Source organism: Diprion similis, chromosome 2 (assembly GCF_021155765.1).
Source record: "Diprion similis isolate iyDipSimi1 chromosome 2, iyDipSimi1.1, whole genome shotgun sequence".
NCBI lineage: Eukaryota > Metazoa > Arthropoda > Insecta > Hymenoptera > Diprionidae > Diprion > Diprion similis.
Genome location: NC_060106.1, coordinates 890,250 through 910,175, shown reverse-complemented (window position 1 = coordinate 910,175; position 19,926 = coordinate 890,250). Strand labels below are relative to the sequence as shown.

The following is a 19,926-nucleotide window of genomic DNA, read 5'->3' as shown; positions in this document are numbered from 1 at the left end:
GGTAATTTTCTCGGAAATGAATATTTCTGCAATTTTGACCATTTTTTTCAACAAAATTGTTTCTAACAATGAGAATTTACATTATATCGCAATATTGACTTCCAAGTATCGAAATTCTACTAATCTACTATCAGAAATAGTGAAAAACCACAAATATATATGTTGAAAAATTCTGTAAATATGCTAAAAATGGATATAAAACAGACGGAAAGAATACTTTTTACTATGACTCGAAGGGTTAAGACAACAGAAACCTCAAAACACCATGAAATTAAATGAAATTAAATGAATTCATCTAAACATCTAAAAGCCGATATATCGGCTACCGGTCCTGTGAACGTTGATGAAATACCTCAGAGGTCAATACAACTAGGTGGAATTTTGAAGATGCAAAAAACGCAGCAGTGACCGATTAACTTGTATAAAAAACCGAATTGTAATCAAGTTCTAATAAATAACGTCCGGGAGTAGTTGTAAGTAAAAATCAGAAACTAAAAAAAATGTTGTCAGCATCAAATAGATAGTACAATACATATATATTTTTCTTTATGAGATATCTTATATAATTAGATAAATCAATTTCTAAATGAATAACTAGTGATATACATTTTCGCGTAAAAGTTTCGGGGGTGGGACCCTGATTTGGTTACCGATTTTTTCTTGATAGTAGGTCAGAGCAAAAGGTGATCCTGAGAATGTGAGCTCGATGCGCCCAAATCCGGCCACTGGAGAATTTTTTGAAATTTGAAAAAAGTCGATTTTTCAGTCATTTCCAAAAATTTATGGCTCATCTTCTATAAGACTCACAGTCAGAGATTCCAACCAAATGGCATCCTTCTCTGTCAATCTTATATTGTTAAGAAAAAAACGGGTTGTCTGTAAAGTCGGTTTACGGACGATGATTTTACGTGATAACGTCATAAGAAAACATTGATGAAAAATTGCATACTTTTATGAATTGAATTGAATTATTATCACTGAATTATCATTATTTTGTATAATACAAAGAAGGAGTTAATTGAAAATTACAATTTTTTCCATAAATTAATATTTATTTGCACTTTTTTTCGTGCCTCGCTCTCGTCTGCACTCTTTGCTCAGGCGGAACGAGCCGAACGCTTCGCTCGGCTCAGGCGGAACGTTACTATGAGTCATGCTTTTTCGTAAGTGTAGCCGGCGTTCATCGATTTATAAGACGTTATCACGTCAAAAAATAGTCAGTCAGTTTAAACTCATATTCGGTTTTTCTGGGAGCTTTCGACTGGAATGCTATTTTAATCACATTTTCCTTATTTTTCAAGGGCTCGCAAATCTACATTTTTGGGGACGGACGGATGGTTAACGGCTTATATTTTTCGTCAAGGTATATTCTGATGATATTTGCTCTATTTTCACCTGATTGCTTCCATACCAGTGAGATGTCTTCATACAAAGGAGGTCGGTTTTTGAAAAAACGCTGTTTTTGAATAGCCATAACTTTTTTCTATCAACTCGAAATCCTTGGAAATTTTTACGGATCATGCTTCATTGTATCACCAAACAACCCGGAAAATTTCAAGTTTGGAATCGAACAGGTTTCCGAGCTATGAGTTTTTTGAAATGTCAAATTTTTCATCTAAGACGACATTTTTTATGGTTTATTAGAAGTTTTGATAATTTCATGCAATCAATTAATACTTATATTACTCAGAAGTCGATTGTAGGGTAGGGGGCAAAATTAGCAAGCTAAAAAAAGTAAGAAAAATTCTTATTCCATCTGACTTTTTCTTCGCGTTGTGAATTTTGAATATTTAATTTCTCTACATTTATTCAAATTATATGTTGCGAGAATTTGTTCAGGGTCGTTGCATGAGCCGCCCAACGTCGTACTAGGTCAAGCTACAGAGATTTAGAGTAGGCATTTTGTGTAAAAAGTGTTAGAAGAAAACCAGCTGCGCCATTGTTAGTAAAATAGTTCCATATGATATAGTGAGATGTTTTTCACTCGACTTTATTATTTATAACTTTTCTAATAACAATTTTATGCAAAAATCGCGTTTTTTTTAGTTTTTTGATTATAAAATTGAAACTATCAGAGTAATCGTGATGGTGTCCATAATAAAATTGTAGAAAATGAAAAGACAAAGAAAATGAGAGGTCGGACGACTCGATCGGACTCTTAGTTTAAGAGAAAATCGGAAAAAACCGGCCAAAATGGAGTTTTTTCAAAAATTCATAACTTGGTTATTTTTTGAGTTGTAGCGTAGATCCTCCGGTCAGTATTAGTTATTATTATAAACTTTATATGTGCGAAGAGCAGAAACTGTCCGATGCATAGTTTTTGATCTGTGGCCATTTGAATATTTTACTATGCAATTTTCCAGCAGACCTGAATGCGACAGGTATGGTCCGATTTCAATTTCCAAAAAAGACTTTGAAAGTAGAATTCTCATACTACAAAACGTTCATCTTGGTTTTTCATTAAAACGCTGAAAAATATGTTAAAAATAAAGCTGAACCTCACGAAAAACGGCCGAGCGCGTGAGAGTAGTTGAAGAGTGGGGGGGAGAGCAGCAAGCAAGGAGAAGCATGTATAGTAATACTATGCATCGGACAGTTTCTGCTCTTCGCACATATGAAGTTTATAATAATAACTAATACTGACCGGAGGATCTACGCTACAACTCAAAAAATAACCAAGTTATGAATTTTTGAAAAAACTCCATTTTGGCCGGTTTTTTCCGATTTTCTCTTAAACTAAGAGTCCGATCGAGTCGTCCGACCTCTCATTTTCTTTGTCTTTTCATTTTCTACAATTTTATTCTGGACACCATCACGATTGCTCTGATAGTTTCAATTTTATAAGCAAAAAACAAAAAAAAAACGCAATTTTTGCATAAAATTGTTAATAAAAAAGTTATAAATAATAAAGTCGAGTGAAAAACATCTCACTATATCATATGGAACTATTTTACAAACAATGGCGCAGCTGGTTTTCTTCTAACACTTTTTACATGAAAAAATCTCTGTAGCTTGGCCTATACCTAATAATTACCTATCCTCGATCGTCGGAGGGGCGGAAGAATCTTTCCGAAGCTGACTCACGGATCCTTCTGGAAGCTCAACTTGACACGTGCGAGAGTTCGAGATTGAACGCTTGAGGGTTCGCGCTTGCACTCGGTGAAACAATTTATCGATCGTGCTCGATGAGCATGGTAACTTAGAGCGCAATTTATCTGGTAACGGTAAGACCTTACAGAGAATAATGGTAACTTACAGAGCACTTCTTACCGACAAAGAACACATGAGGGGTAAAACTACGGGAAATTGGGGGATTTTTTACCGACGATCATGCCAATTTGGGAGGTTTTTTTTATCGATGATCGTGCTAATTTCAGGGATTTTTTTACCGAACATCGATCGACAGATCAAATTCTATCTTGAGAGAGTGGAGGTAACCTTTAAGGATTTGCGTCTGCAGAGCCAGGGGGAGCCTTGCCGGTAAAGTAAGTATCGCCATGCAGAACTGGCCTAGCTATATTACTCGAATTACGGATTTATTGGATTTTCGAATATTAAATCAGATCAGAGAATGAAACAGTTGGGTAAAGTTCTTTTTTCTTCTTTAGTTTTTTTGAGTACCATTCAACCTTATTATTTTCAACGAATTTTGACCAATCATTTTCCCGGTGATGCTTGAAAAAATGAGTCCTCTACTCCACGGAATATATAAACAGAAACTCCGCCAACTGTAGAACCACGTGTGTTAATGTATTCTAACTATAAATCACGTTTTACAGTTAAATATTTTGTCGTAGTTACACCAGACGGTTTTGTTGCTAAATTGACGAAATAGTATCAAGGCCGTGCTACTGACAGCTACACATATTACACACAATAGTGGTCTTCTTCAATTGATAGATCCTGGAGACACGGTATTAGCTGACAAAGTTTTCCCGCAGATCAAATCTGAGGCACCAAAATGCGAAGCAGTATTGGTGATACCTCCTTTTACATTTTATCCACAATTTAGTACAAAGGTGTTGAGGAAACTTATAAAATCGTGTCTGTTAGAATACACGTCGAGCAAGCAATTCCACAAATTGAAACTTCTAATATTTTAAAGTTCGTACCTGTAGAACTGTTATCACACATCAATTCGATTATGCATACGTACTGTGTTATTGCAAATAGTAAACCTCCACTAATAAAAGCCGACTCAACTATTCATAATGAACAAAATTCAACATTATTTTGGTATTTAAATGTATACCATAAGACAGACACATGAAAGAGATTACGTCAACTTTAAAACCTGAGTATATTTACGAATCCGACGCATAAAGTATATTTGAATGAAACTTTTGTGATGTATTATTTGGCACTTTTATTAAAATAATAATGTTTTAATAGTAAGAATAATGACTCTTTCCATTGAAACAATAACGGGAGAGAATGAGTAAACTAAAACCATTCAATTTTAGGAATTAGTTCTCTTAGAAAATCGTCATTTTTTCGAGACTTATGTGCACGTTATCTTTAGCTGAAAAAATGAAAAAATGAAGCATTTTCATTTTAAGCATGGAGGTATTGGCGGACTAGGTTATTCTTATCATGGCTCGTGATTATGTCTATGTTTTCTTTTCTGATTATGGTAATAAATTGAGTTCAAGGTAAGCTTTTGTGTTGCTATTCGTCACTATATTGCTAGTTTGCGCACTGACAAATACAATCCAAATGAAGGTATGAAATGACTGACAGTCCATTTAAATACGGGGTTTACTCACCTTGAGATACGAAAGCTCTTCAATACAATTTTTCAAATCTCCATGCACCAGGAGAAAAAATGCATTCAAATCCCAAGTATGAGCGATATGACTAGCCGCTTGTATAGCCCAAAGCCGCATCGTATGAATCGAATGATCCATTTTATGAAGAACCATTATTTGTTCGGAAATTGGAAGTTCAAGTAGTGGGGCGCCTATCACCCATTCTCCACCCACCTCACACTCATTATTCAGTGACACCAGCAAGGAAAATAACTCAGCAAACATCCGTCCCGTGTCGGACCCCTACGGAAAAAATCAAATTTTCAAAATTAAGATGCAATACTTACAACACATGTCCTTCTACACCGTAAATATCGGATAAAATATGCGCCTGTGCTGACACATTTGCAACTTTTATGTCAGCCGAGCGATGCAGCCGAATACTGCCAATTTACCAAAAATAACGGAATGTGTGAAGTTGGCCCAGCACTTTTGGAGAAAAATAATTATGAATATTGTGCCGAGTTGTGTAAACCTGTGCTAACTTGTGCCGTTATTCTGCTTCTCCTAACTTCAAAAATCGAAAATCTGACAAAGTACTGCCCAGTACTTTTGAAATTCCGGAAAAAAATTGTGCTAGATTGTGCTTGATTTGTGCTAATTTTTTCCGGATTTGTTTATTTTTTTTTTAATCTGCATATCACAAAAAATTTTTTTTTTAAAATTGAGATTTCGAATTGGAAAAAAATCTAGAGAATTGCACTAGATTGTGCAGATCTTGTACTAACTTATGTTAGACCCTATGTGTACGGAAAAATCTGAAAAAATCGAAACGTACTGAGAAAGGCCAAAAAACGTAAAAGAAAAAATAAGAAATCAACACCGAGGCAAACACTTCCGAGATTTCACAATTCCTACGATTACGCTGAGTTGGGCTGAATTTGTGCTAACTTGTGCCATACTTAAAAGAGATTAAAAAAATTACATAATCAGAAAAAAAAAATTGGAAATCGACGAGTTGTGCTAAGTTGCACTTCCAAAATTTTCAAAATTTCGCGATTTGTACTGAGTTGTGTAAGGCGAGTACGTGAACTTCTTAATCTCATAAAAATTTCTGCGAGCCACCGTTGCACTCGTAAAAATGCATTTTTCTCTGAGCCGACACTCAAATTTCGAAAATTTTCGAGATATTGTAAATTGCGAGTTGTGCTGGGTTGTGCTAGTAGAGCATGTAAGCTTTTCTCGTCGACAAAAATGACTCTAAGCTACCCTTGCACTCGTGAAAATATATTTTTCTCCCAACTGACTTAAATCTCCAGAAGTTTCAAAATTTTGAAAAGTCGCTAATTGTGCTGAGTTGTCTTGGAAAAGTGCGTAAGCTTTTACCTTTACCAAAAATTGAATCGAGCTACCCTAGCACGCGTAAAAATATATTTGTTTCCTAGTTAATACAATTTGGAAAATATTAGCAATATGCGTATCAGTTGGGAGAAAAATACATTTTAACGAGTGCAAGGATAGCTCGGTTCATTTTTGTTTGAGGAAAAAGTTGACGCAGTTTTCCGGTACAACTTGGTACAACTCGCGAAATTTCGAAAACTTTGGAAGTTGGAGTCTCAGCTAGGAGAAAACTCCGTTTCCGCGAAGGCAAGGGTCGGTCAGAGCGAGGTTTGTCGAAAAAAGAAGTTGCTGTACTCGTCCAATACAACTTAGTAGAACTGGTCAATTTTCAATTATTTTTTTTCGAATGAAGTGATTCTTTTATCTCTTTCGAGTTTGGCACAATTTAGTAAAAACTCGACACAACCCAACTTAATCATCAGAATTGCAAAATTTCCGAAGTGCTTGGTTGGGTGCTGATTTCTCGTTTTTTTCTGGACGTTTTTTGGTATTTTTCGATACGTTTTGATTTTTTTCCGATGTTTCCAGAAACACAGGTTACATCACAAGTTGACACAGGCTCGGCATAACCTATCGCGACTCTATAGCCTTTTTCCCTCGATTCTCAATCTTGATTTTTTTTTTCTAATCTCTGTGATGTGCAAAATTTTTCAAAAAACAAACTGCGACACAAGATAGCACAAATCGAGCACAATCTAGCATAGTTTCTTTTCCCCGATATTTCAAAAGTGCTGGGTTTTCGATTTTTGCGTTTTTTCGGGAAACCGTTGAAGTTAGGACAGGTGGGTTAACGGTACAAGTTAGCACAGGTTTAGCACAGCTCGGCATAATATTCATCATAATTTTTTCGAAAAGTGCTGGGTAAACTTCGCACACATTTGCTGAGCGATCTATACCGCGAACACCTCTAGAGACTATACAAGAACTGCGCATGCGCCAAATAATTCAATCTCATTGGTTAGCGAAATTGCCCCGCGGCGTAATTTTCGTCAGCATACCAAGGGAACCAACATACACAAAATATGACGAGGCTGTAAATCTCTCGCGCCTAAAGTAGCGGATTGAGGTTATGTTAATATTTATTCCTATTTCGCGAGAATTGTCTAAGAATAGTGTCATTCAACAATACCGTCGTCGATATTAGAAGATATTTAATCGACATAATAAAGGCTCGAATGGAGAAACAAATATCAAAAGCTGCAGAAATTGGGTTAGTTATTTATTCAAAGAAGGAATCTGAAATGAAATGTGGATCGTCATCAACGAGTGGGAGTCTAGACAAACTGAGGCAGCTGAGTGAAAATATTGTTTATCTCAAAAAGATTCTTTATTCACATAAAATGAATAATAAGTACATTGTTAAAACCCAGTAGCAGGTAGCTCCGGAGTAGATTTCTTACAGTGCAGTACTCCAGAAACCAGTTATCAGTGCCGACGAACATGAAATGAGTCATTAAATCAGTAACGAGAAATAAAAATCAATTATTGATTGTAAACACAAAGTTTAGGAGTACAAAAAGTTAGCGATCACAGCAAACGTACTTGACAAATGTTCTAATACCCTCAAAAACCCTCGAAGACTTCGTTGAATAATTGACAAAGTTTATGCAACTCCATTGTACAACAGTCGATGTTCCATTAACAAAGAAGGGTTCACCAGACATCCAAGTACGAAAAGATAAAAAGGACAACAGTTAATTTCACAGTGTAACTCATGTTACTGAAGAAAAATTAGGAAACAAAGCAATAACGTACAGGACAATCATCCCATAGCTCAAGGAGACCAATCTCAACTTCCCTACTGATCACCCATGATCATCTGGCCAATGGTTTCCTTTCAATAAATGCTCGAAATGCCCTTCAGCAGCTGCAGCGCAGTAACCGAGCCGATCGTCAAATGCATTTGTCGTGTTCGATATAATATCTGGCGACAGGTTCTGCAGAATGTCAAAAATTCTGGCTTGCAGTGCTGCGAGGCCTTCAATTCTACCTCGTGCATGAAGAACATTTTTCAAATGGCCCCACAAGCCGTAGTCCAGAGGGGCGAGATCAGGGGAACGAGCTGGCCATTCCAACTCCGGGCTTCCTCTACCTATCCAACGTCCAGGGAACTCTTGTTCGAGGTAATCCTGGACAGCTCGTGAAAAGTGAGCCGGGACTCTATCCTGCTGAAACCAAATAGGTCCGCCCTAAAATACAGAAAAAGAGACGTTACTTTTAGTAAGCATAACAAGTATTTATTCCAAAATCACAGGCAGTCTGCTAATAAAAAGGCCCCCCTCACACGATAAGGTAAACTCACGATTTCTTCTTTAATCAGCCTGAGAGCTGGTACGATGTGGTCCCTAAGTAACCGAAGATACTTTTCACCGTTGAGGTTCCCGTCGATGAAAAATGACCCGATCAGCCGATTACCAATGGCGCCGAGCCAGACGTTGAGCTTCAACGGGTACTGCGTGCCGGCCTGTATGAACAGACGAGGGTTGCTTCGGCACCAGGCTCTGGTGTTCTGCCTGTTGGGTTTTCCGAGAAGTATCACCGTACTTCCATCGGAGAAACAAATGCGACTCAACAAGCCCTCATCTGCATTCAGACGTTCCATCATCTCTTGGCTGAAGCGAAGACGATTATCGTCATCACCAACCAAGAGTTCGTGATGTACTTGAAACTTGTACGATTTGTACTTAGCTTCACGCAGCACTCTTCTGACCAACGCCTTGGATATCTCAAGCTCCTGTGCAACATGGCTGGTTGGCTTGAAGGAATCCTCTTCGATGGTCAAGCAGATGTCCAGCTTGGTATCCCAACTTAGTTGCCGGGTTGGCTGGACCACTTTCTTCGTCCTCTCGTCGACACTCCCAGTTTGCTCAAGCTTCAGGACCATGTTCATGATTGTCGCGATGGACGGTATCGGTCGATCCGGGTGGGCAGCCGCGAAATGATCTCCATTTTCCCGGTACGTCAGTCCTTGATGGTGATGCTTCACCAGCTTCACTTTTTTTTGAACAGAAAAGTTGTAATTAGGCATTTTCAACCTGTAAAAAACTTCGCGAAAGGATTACGATACTTATCAAACACGAGGTTCACCACGTGCAATCTTTTTGCAAAGTGGCCAGTTTGCGCGCGCGGGCGAGTTTATATTCGCGGGTGGAGAAGTTGGGAAACTTTACAGAAAGATGATTTGATTGGCTGATATCGGTCGCGGCGTTGGTCTCATCCAATCAGATTGTGGTAGCAGCGTGATTTTCGCGCCCTCGCGGGTGTTTTTCAGTATGCACAGAACTATGATACGTACTATTGTCTAGCTAAATACCACGTGGTGATCTGTTTCTGACTTTCAGTTCAAGAAATCGATATCCTTCCCTATCATTACGTGGGAAAACATGGAAATGGTTCCGCGATGAGAACGGCGACGTTCAATTACCGCGTGTTCAGCGGTTAGGGTAAACAAATTTTGATAACCTCGCGAGCATGATGTGACATTCGCGATTCGATGAATTTTGTTGATTTCGGGATAATATGGACTATAAGAAGAATTAACAATTCAAAGTCAATAAATGGAATTTACAAACGCATCACCTGAAACGATATCCAACGATCGGTAACTCGTGATTGTAATTTTCGAACATGGAGTCAGTTGATGTCACATGGCAATGAGTTACAATAACGTTCATTTTTCATGCAATTTTTTACAAATCAGTTGTATCCAAAAATATTAGAAGCTCCTAACTGATCATGATACCTTCTAATATTTTCAGGTAGGAAACAATCCATCATCGAAGTGGGACTAAAGTTGTCAGGCATCGAAGCGTGTAAGTAAATTTCTGATTCTGTGATCTTTGCATATGACAATATTTTCACATGTATTTAATGACAAAATTCGTCTTTTTTGGTAGGCTCAAAGTTTCAAGTGTGGTTAATGGGAGGAAAATCATACCTTACCTAATGGTCCAAACGTTGATGGCAAGGACCCTGATTTCTCGATTGGTGCCACCATTCCAACCATCGACCCTGATTGTTCCGTTGTTTCATCAGACAACAGAAACCCAAGGGAATTTCTTCAGGTCGTCTCCACCTTCTGAACATCAGTTGAGACAAAATTGAAGAGCGCGACACGCCACAGATCATGATTTCTGAATATTCGATCATTTTAGATTGATCGAGCCAATAGTAATAAGTTTGTTTTTCAACAGTTGCTACTAATTAATTTTGCCGAGGAATCATTCCGTGCACCATTGTAATCCAAACGGTATTATTAGCCCGCATTTCTTCTAAAATTTTATTCTTTTTTGTTTTGATATTTTATTTCATACTCTCTTGGTAGTCAGATGAATAGTGTTTCAAGTCTTGAATCAGATTCTACGAATGAGTTTTGATAGGTAAATTGAACCAATCTCAATCTAACAATGTTGGATAACTTCAGTAGAAAATATCTTTGAAGCCAATATTAATTGACGGTATCATCTGACTAGCTGGTTGCAGCTATCATCCATGCTTCAGTCTCGTTCAACTCCAGCAACGTCTACAGAATGCATTCACTTACTAGTACACGTTACAATGATCACTTGGTCTACAGTAAGATTTACTTGCTGGCTAACTTTTTTATTATGAATCTCTATCAGGGAGTTATCCGGTAACTTCTCGATAGCTTGAAACCAGATTCAATTTTACACTCTTACCATGGTCCTTCACTTAGACTGAAAGTTTGTAAATCTCTATTTATTACAATTATTTCTGCATCCCATATTAACACTGTCCAAAACAAAAAAATCTCATCCTCAGATTGGAAATGGAACTCGCAAAAGTTATCTAGTGGCACAAGTTGAAAACAAGGAATTTTATAATGGTTTCAGCGACATAGGAATTCCTTCCGCATATTTATGTTACTGGATGAGGTTCCGAGCACTATGAAGAAGATATTTTATTGGATTTAGGTTTGAGTCTATTGTTCCTAAATAACAGCAAGTAGGAGATTATTTAAGAAAATGTTTTCATGAACTTCGTTCAAAATTAGGTATTCATTTGTTTCAAAGGAACAAGGGCTAGAATCTTGAATTTGATGAGTTGATATCTTTATATTATTGATCTGAACATTTCTCTAAAACATGGTTATCCTGAAAGGTAATTGTGATACTGAGGTACATTTTGAAAATGTCTATTTTTAACTTGGGTCACAGAATGTTCCTGAGTTTTACTCTTCGGATTAGATTTTCTTTGATTCGAACTGCACCAACATGAAATTCAGAAATTATTCCAGTAAATCAAATATTTTGATTTTAGTATTGGGTTCCCTTCATTTATTTAATCAAAAATTGTTGAAAATTCATAAAATAAACTCGAATAAATATTGGGTAATTTTCTGTAGTAGTAACAACAATTTTGTTGAACTGAATTCTAGAAAAAGAGATTCACAGTTGTGTTATTAACGGTAAGATATTCCAATTCCTTGAACAATCAAGAATCATCAAATCTAATGGTACCTTCTGAAATTATCTGAGAGTGACAAAGTTGATTAGAAGATATTTTGCACGCGATTTGAAATTAAAAGAAACTGTAAGACCCACAACTTCTTCCAACAACCAACAAAAGAGGTGATGATGTTTGCATGTGTCATGAATTGAATGGGGGGAGCAGATATCAGCGAATAGCAGAGATGCAATTATTTTCACTGTATTTTCTGTTAATAGAAAAAAATGTCATTTTTATTCTTAATGTATGAAGGAATAAAAATGATTGAATAAATTATCCCTACTTACCTACTTTGTTTCTTCCAAGCACCAAACATTCCAACAGATTTCTTGTTTCACTCGATTAAGACGAATTGTAAAAGAGCATTAGCATTAAATTCCGACCGTTCTTTGAAGAATCAACTTTCTGGCGCAATGACAAATGCTTCCCAAGCCTTTGCGAGTCACTACCTCAATTATTTGACACTCAAACCTCAAAAACGCGTATGAATTACATGGCCGACAAAAACAAAGGTTGACAGCTGAAATGCGGGGTGGCCAGACTGCACGCACGGCGGATTTAAACTCGCGCATGCGCAGTTCTTGTATAGTTTCTAGAGATGGTCCCGGTAGAAGTACAGCGCTTTTTCTGTAATTTCTGCAGCTCGGGGCTAAGAGCTCTGAGAAATAGGAAGTTACGGGGGTGTTCTACTCTACCGCAAGAGGCGGAACTCAAAGAGAGAGAATGTATATCAGCAAGTCCACGGACAATTAGGACAAGAACGGTACGTCAAAGAATGGATTTGTCTGAAATTTTTATCCGTTGTAGCGTGTACTAAGATTGAAAAGTTGACCAAATTTTACCTTGCACGACTTACCGTTCGCGAGAAATGCCCCATCAAAGTTCATCATTTTCAAATAACTAAAGGTCAAACGAAAATTACTTCTGTATCCTTATCGAAAAAAAAAATGAAAAAATGAGTATCTTAGGTGAAAAGTTGTTTCCTTTCCGAATACGTTATTCATTTTTAGATAACTTTTTGAAATCAATCTCAAAAACATATTTTTTGCTTTTCTCATATGCCCTACCAAATATTATCTTACTTTTGAGTTTTTCATTTGAAAGCCGAGATTTTTTCAGTATGGAACTCAAATTTTCAGAGTGTGACAGCCATATGATCTCAACTGAGCTACGCTGAATTGATAAAGGTTGTGAATAATGTGTCATCGGTGTATCAGTCATGTGAAATCCAATGGTCGTCCCGCTCTACAACTGGAGTTCCATACTGAAAAAGTCTGAGCTTGCATATGAAGTACTTAAAATTTGGATAAAATACGGTTGTGCATGAAAAAATACGGTTTCTTCCGAAAAATGTGTTTCTAAGATTGGTTTCGAAAATTTGTCCAGAAATGAACAACATATTTAAAAAGGTGAGAATTTTCCACATAAGATACCTATTCTTCCATAATTCATTGAAAAGCAGTCTATCGTTGCGTTCTCATTTAGCTAAGCACGTATGTTTTCAGTATTGCTGCTTACGATATTCACCATTACGTTAGCCTCGCAGAGAAGGGTTAAATATAGTGAGTTATTGCATGGTTTATCAATCTTCGTGATCGATCGAGAAAGTTTCGCTAATGAATCCAAATTTGCTGGAGCAGTCTAGAGCAGTAGCGAAAGCCTTTTGGATTTGTCAAAAATGGCATTTTGTCATAGTTTGTGAAGGATAGCGAACGATGAAAGGCTCATTCGATAAAACGGAGCATGAGGGGCTTCATTTCAGGGCCAAAGAAATACTCCTGAAAATTTGGGCAGAATCTGTAGTCCGGAGGCCTGAGTCTCCTTGTTGGTACACATTCCAAGGGATTAATATTTCAGACATATCGATTTTTTGACGTCCTGTTCATGTGGTCATAATTTGTTGATTGGCCCATATGTATGTACGTACTCGCGTGAGATAGTCATTTCGCATCCGTATGTGACATAACATCCAACCATGCATGAGTGAGGGAAGGAATTCCTCTCCAACTAAGGGTGTTTGTAGAGATAACGAAGGACGTGGATCATTGACGTAGGATCCGCGAATGAGAAATGAATGACTAGAGTGAGGGAACGGAATGATGAATGAGATAGATGATGAATGTTAACAATAACCAAGATAATTTTATTTGGGATAGATTAGCGAAACGATGTATCTCGCACGAGATTGATACGGCAACTGAGGGTTTACAGAGACAAGAGAATACACACAGATAATACACGTACAGAATTTTGAGACAGTAGACAATACATGAAATACAGCTGATGTGCTGCGAAGCGCGACATGGGCAGGCGGCGAGATTTGAGGTAGAGGCAGGTAAACATTGCACGCGAGTGTGCGTACATGTGAGGATGAGTTTAAATGCCGAGTGAAATGAAATCGAAATAAGTGCGAGACAACACCTTCATTCAAACAGATTTTCTAGTTTGCCCAAACATACCGCCCGCTTCGCTATCGGTAACGATCGCGAAATTAAATCATGCCGCCCGCCATGCGCTATAACATATTCTTAGAGTCTTTCAAGAGGTCACGGGAAGCACACACAATTTCACAATCGGTCGTTTAAACACTGAGGACTTTGTTTCAACGGTCACAACGCGAACGAGACCGTCTGTTCCCGGATGCACTTCGATCACTTTCACGAGGGGCCACACGGGTAGAGGTAGATTTTCGTTTTTCACGAGGACGATGGAACCGATCTGGATGTTTCCGTGTTGAGCCTGCCATTTAGAGAGGTTTTGGAAGGTTTGGAGATACTCCGTACTCCATCGCTTCCAGAAGTGCTCCAGCATTTGACGCGAGTGTTGCCAGTGAGACAGCCGTTGAACTGGCACTTCGCTGAGTGACGGCTCAGGGATCGTATTCAATGATGAGCCGACGAGAAAGTGTCCTGGAGTCAAGGCACTTGGATCTCGTGGATCGTCCGAGATAGCGCAAAAAGGTCGAGAGTTGAGCGTAGCTTCTACTTGCGTGAGGAACGTCGCGAATTGTTCGAACGTTTGAGCGGTTTCTCCGATGACTCGTTTGAGGTGAAATTTGACCGATCTCACTCCGGCTTCCCATTTTCCACCGAAATGAGGCGCGGAGGGAGGATTGAACCGCCACTGGGTTCCTTGAGATGCGAGGATGTTCGCGATTTCTAAGAACTCCTTTGAGGATGCAGCGAGAAGACGGCGAAGTTCTGCGTCTGCACTGACGAGATTTGTTCCGCAATCGCTCGAGCTCGAGAGTTTGTACGCCGCGATGAATGCTTCCGTCGTGTAGTTCGAAACCAGCTCCAGATGCACAGCCGAGCTTGAGAAACAGATAAAGACGACGATGTATCCCTTGAATGTTTTCGCTCCTCTTCCGCGGGGGGCTCGAATCGAGAACGAACCAGCATAGTCAACGCCAGAGTGGAGAAATGGCCTTGATTGCGTGACTCGAGATTGAGGGAGTTGGCCCATCTGTTGACTGCTGAGAGTGGCGCGTTGACGCGCACAAGGAACGCAACGGTGTATGAACATACAGATCGGTACTCTTCCTCCCAGGATCCAGTACCGCTGTCGAATCGTAGCGAGAGTGAGTTGCGGGCCTCTGTGGAGCGTCAGCCGATGATAATGATCAATGATCAACGTAGAGAACGACGATTCACGAGGCAAGATGAACGGGTGCTCTTCGTCGTACGATAGATTTGAGTGATTCAGTCGCCCGCCGACTCTGAGGAATCTGTGAGAATCGATAAACGGCGTGAGTCGCGATAGCGGATGACTACGAGGGAGACTTGAGCTTGTCTTGATTTGGCGAATTTCTTCCGCGAAATACGCCTGCTGAGTGGCGTTGGTCCACAACAGTCGAGCGTCGTTTAATTCCAGAGTCGAAATTGGATCAGAATTGATGGGCGTGATTGGTTGATTTGATTTCCGCTTCGCGAGGAAATGATTTGCAGCGCGTTTGCACAACGCGGGGACATGGAGGAGGGTCGACAGTGTTGAGTAGCGGTCGACGAGATCCCACACTTGTGGCAGCTTGGCTGTTGCGATATGAGTCGCCAGCCCTTTTCTTTCTTCGAGACACATGTCTTCCTCTGGTCGCGGAGATGAAGATGGCCAATTGACTGACAGTTTGGAGAGCCAGGATGGTCCGAAGGTCCAAAGCTGTGAGTTTTGGAGTTGCTCCGGAGATGCACCACGAGATGCGAGATCAGCGGGGTTTTCGGAACCCGAGATGTGATGCCAACAAGCGCGCGCGAACTCTTGAATTTCCGTTACGCGATTACGAACGAGTTCTTTCCACCGCCATGGGTGGCTTTTGATCCACGCGAGCGCGACTGTGGAATCCGTCCACAGATGAACCGGGCTGTTTTCGAGATTGAGTGTTTTTTCCACGTGACACATTAGCCGGATGAGAAGGGTTGCAGCGCAGAGTTCGAGACGCGGAATCGTCACCTTTTTTAGCGGCGCTACTTTAGTTTTCGCGCACACCAGTGAGACGCGTACTTCGTGAGTGTCGATATACGTTCTTGCGTAGATCACTGCGCCCAATGCACTTTGAGAGGCATCAGCAAACCCGTGGATTTTTATTCCGAAAGATGATGACCTTAACCCGATCCATCGTGGGATTGTGATAGCGGAGATGTCTTGAAGTTCTTGCAGAAACGCGATCTATCGCGATGACAATGAATCGGAAAGCGGCTCGTCCCAGTGGAGACCGAGTGCCCACAATTCCTGCATAACGATTTTGGCTCTAATCGTGATCGGGGACAGCCATCCGAGAGGATCGAAGAGTTGCACGGTTTGTGAGAGAACTTTCCGTTTCGAAAACTTGTCTTGAGCTTGATGAGCTTGCGGAGAGAATCCGAACGCGTCGATGTCTGGTCTCCATGCGAGACCGAGAGCCCGGAAGAATGGACTTTGATCGAGATTCAGATGCTCGCGATCTCTTGATTGTTATGAGAAATGTCAGCGAGAGGTTCTGGGTGACTTGAGGTCCACTTTTGAAGTTCAAAGCCGCCCGCTCTGAGCAATTGATTGAGCTCGTTGATTTTCTCGTGACCTTGATGAACGTCCTCTGCTCCTGAGAGGATGTCGTCGACATACGTGTTCTCGAGAATTGCGTGGCCTGCAAGAGGATATTGCTTACCTTTGTCTTGGACGAGTTGATGAAGGACACGAATCGCGGGGTACGGAGCGCTCGCGAGACCGTAAGTTACCGTAGTTAGCTGATATTCTTCAATGGGTAGCTCCGGTTCTTCCCTCCAGAGGATTCGCTGTAGATCTTGGTCACCCTCGTGAACCAAAATTTGTCGATACATCTTGACGATGTCCGATGAGAATGCGACTGGATACTGTCACCAGCGTAAGAGCACGTCCACGAGGTCGGTTTGCACTTTCGGACCGACGAGGAGATTGTCATTGAGAGAAAGTCCGAGGTTGGTTTTTTGAGACCCGTTAAACACTACGCGTAACTTCGTTGTAGAATTGCTGTCGCGAACTATACCGTGATGCGGAAGATAAAACAATCGGGAATTGTCTCCAGGTGCATTGATAGCGCGACGCATGTGCCCGAGTTCACGATATTCGCGAAGGAAGTTCGAGTAAGCCTCCTTGAGTTTCGCGTCACTTCCGAATCGTTTCTCCAACCGAAGGAGCATTTGATGAGCGGGGACTCGAGAGTTGCCGAAATCTACCGGATTGTCTTTGAGCGGCAGCCGAACCACGCAACGACCGGACGCGGTTCGCGAAACCGTTTCGCGGAAATGTTGTTCGCAACGCTCTTCTTCGGAAGTTAGTGCGAGGCGTTTCGACACTTCTTCTTGCTTCCAGAACTGCTGCACGAGATCAAGCAGTTCGTGATCGAGAGAGCATTGGAAGCCTTGAACTGCGCCATGAGATATGCTTGCTGCTTCCGACGATACGCGGCCGGAGACAACCCATCCGAATTGAGTTTCTTGCGCGATTGGAGTTCCTGGTGCTCCTTTTCGAACTCCTTGCGCGATGATGTGGCTGTAGATGTCAGCTCCGAGAATGATGTCGATCTGACTGGGATGAGCGAAACTTGGATCCGCGAGGTGGAGTCCTCGTAGATGAGGCCAGTCTTCGACGAGAATTCGAAACGAGGGTAGATATGATGTGAGTCGCGGAAGCACGAGCGCTCTCACCTGACACGAGAACGAGGGGTCGACACGGTAGTTCAGTTGCAGTGCCGCGATGCCGCGAGTCACTGCCGATTGTTGAGCACCGACACCGATGATTGGTATCGTTGCTTGATGCCGAGGTAATCGCAATTGTTGCGCGAGAGATTCTGTGATAAAAGAACTTTCAGATCCTTGATCGAGCAAGGCGCGAGCGATAATCCTTTCTCCTGTTTTCGGATTTGAGGCGATTAACTGCACTGTAGCGAGAAGAACTGGAGATCGCTTAATTATCGTAGGCTGAGCTGCATGGTTGCTCACCTGAGATACGCCATTCGCACTGGGTGTGTTCTGAACTGCAGGTTGTGCTACTGCAGCCTGTCCACGAGGAGTGCCGTTGCTGGCTGCTGTTGAGGTTGAGAATGAGTTTCGATGAAGCAGAGAGTGATGTCGACCGTTGCACACGCGACACAATTTTGTTAATCGGCAGTCTTTCTGTTGATGCGGACCGAGACAATTGAAGCAGAGCTTCTTCGACGAGACTACTTCCCTTCTTTCGTCCAGAGATTTGTCGCGAAAGGTCGGACAGAACGCGATGTAGTGATTGGCCTTGCAACAAGCACACGATTGTTCTTTTGATTGCGCTGTGTGTGACTTTGTCGGGTGAGGGCTTGTCCTTCCTCGTGATGAGTGTGGTTTAGACATCGCGGTTTGATTGTGAGCATGAGCTTGCTCCATGGCTTCGAGAGCGTGGATGCGACCGATGAGAAACGCTTTGAGCTCCGCGAACGTAGGGGGCTCGAGTTTATCGCTAACACTCTTTTCCCATTCTTCGAGGGATGCTGGGTCGAGCTTGCGAATCGTCATGTTTACGACGATGTGATCCCCTAGTTTCTCGGGACTATCGAGAAGTTCGAGCACACCAAGAGCTTTGCAGGTGTTGCTGTGCAAGCTCTTGAGTTCCGATGACGATTTTTTCACGACACGAGGATTCGCGAAAAGTTTCGCGAGATGAAAATCGGTCAGAAGCCGCTTGTTTTCATACCGTGATACGAGAGTTTCCCAAGCTCGAGGGAAATTCTCCGTTGTGAGCGCGATGTTTTTGATAAGTTGCGACGGCTCACCAGTCAGGCTAGTTTTGAGATAGTGCAGCTTTTCCACTTCCGAGAGTTGCAAATTTTCGCGGACCATCGATGTGAAGAGGTCGTGGAAAGGCTTCCAATCAGAGTAATTGCTCGAGAAAGAGGGCAATTCGATGCGCGGTAACCGTTTTGATGAACCACCTGCAGTTGTGGTTTGAGGAGCTGCAGCATTTTGCGCGATCGCTGCAGGTGCAGGCGATAGCGATTCGAGAAGATCAAGCATCGTTCCTTCGCTATTTGAAAAATGTTCTTCACACTGCCCGTAGTAATCCTTCGCGAAGTACGAACACTTTTTGATCGCGTCGAGTTGATCACTTTTGGCTCCGGCTTTGAGTTCGATAATCTTTTCGTGAGTGTCTTTGAACTTATTCCAATTTGAATTTAACGTGTTCAGCCGCGACTTCACCTGCCCATAAGTGATTTTTGCTTCACCAAGCTTGCGCAAATCGTCGACGGCCCGAGAGATGCGCCAAATGTAGTCACTTTGACGGTCGATGTATTCTTCGATGGACATGTTGATGTACGAAGGATTTCACACTCACGCGACGAACTGAGTATTCACAAACGAGACACGAACACACTGATTATTGCGCGACGCGATTCACACTTCGATAGATCGGTGTTGTTGACGCACAGATTAGTCGCGGTTACAATAGAGGACAGCGCACGTTTGACTTTAACTGACGCGACTGATTTCTGATGATGGTCTTTACTGATGAACTTTTCACTTTGATGGATGAAGATTAGGTACGCAGTATAAGCAAATGCTACAACGTGTGGGAATTCATGAGGAACCTATTCTCTATGTTTGAAGTCACAGTATACGCCTGTTAGATTAAGACACTGTTCTAGATTAAATCGGAATCGAAAAGATCAAGTCACCGTAATTGATTGTTGGCAAAAGATTGTCAACTAGATTAGGTACACATTTCTTTATTATTAATTGCAATTTGTGCTTGTAATCTACGGATATACAGGCTGAGGCATTTAAGTTCACAATCGCAAATAACTTGAAAATGAAGGATTTCCGGAATC

At 41.1% G+C, this 19,926-nt stretch overlaps 1 protein-coding gene across 1 annotated transcript in view; it reads right to left on the bottom strand.

Moving 5' to 3' along the window:
* LOC124416179 (coiled-coil domain-containing protein 142) overlaps nt 1-19,926 on the bottom strand; it is a 320,435-nt gene that overhangs the window by 192,455 nt on the left and 108,054 nt on the right. The window contains exon 5 of the mRNA XM_046897102.1: nt 4,767-5,051. Coding sequence (XP_046753058.1) covers nt 4,767-5,051 — 285 coding nt within the window. The remainder of the gene's footprint in view (nt 1-4,766; nt 5,052-19,926) is intronic.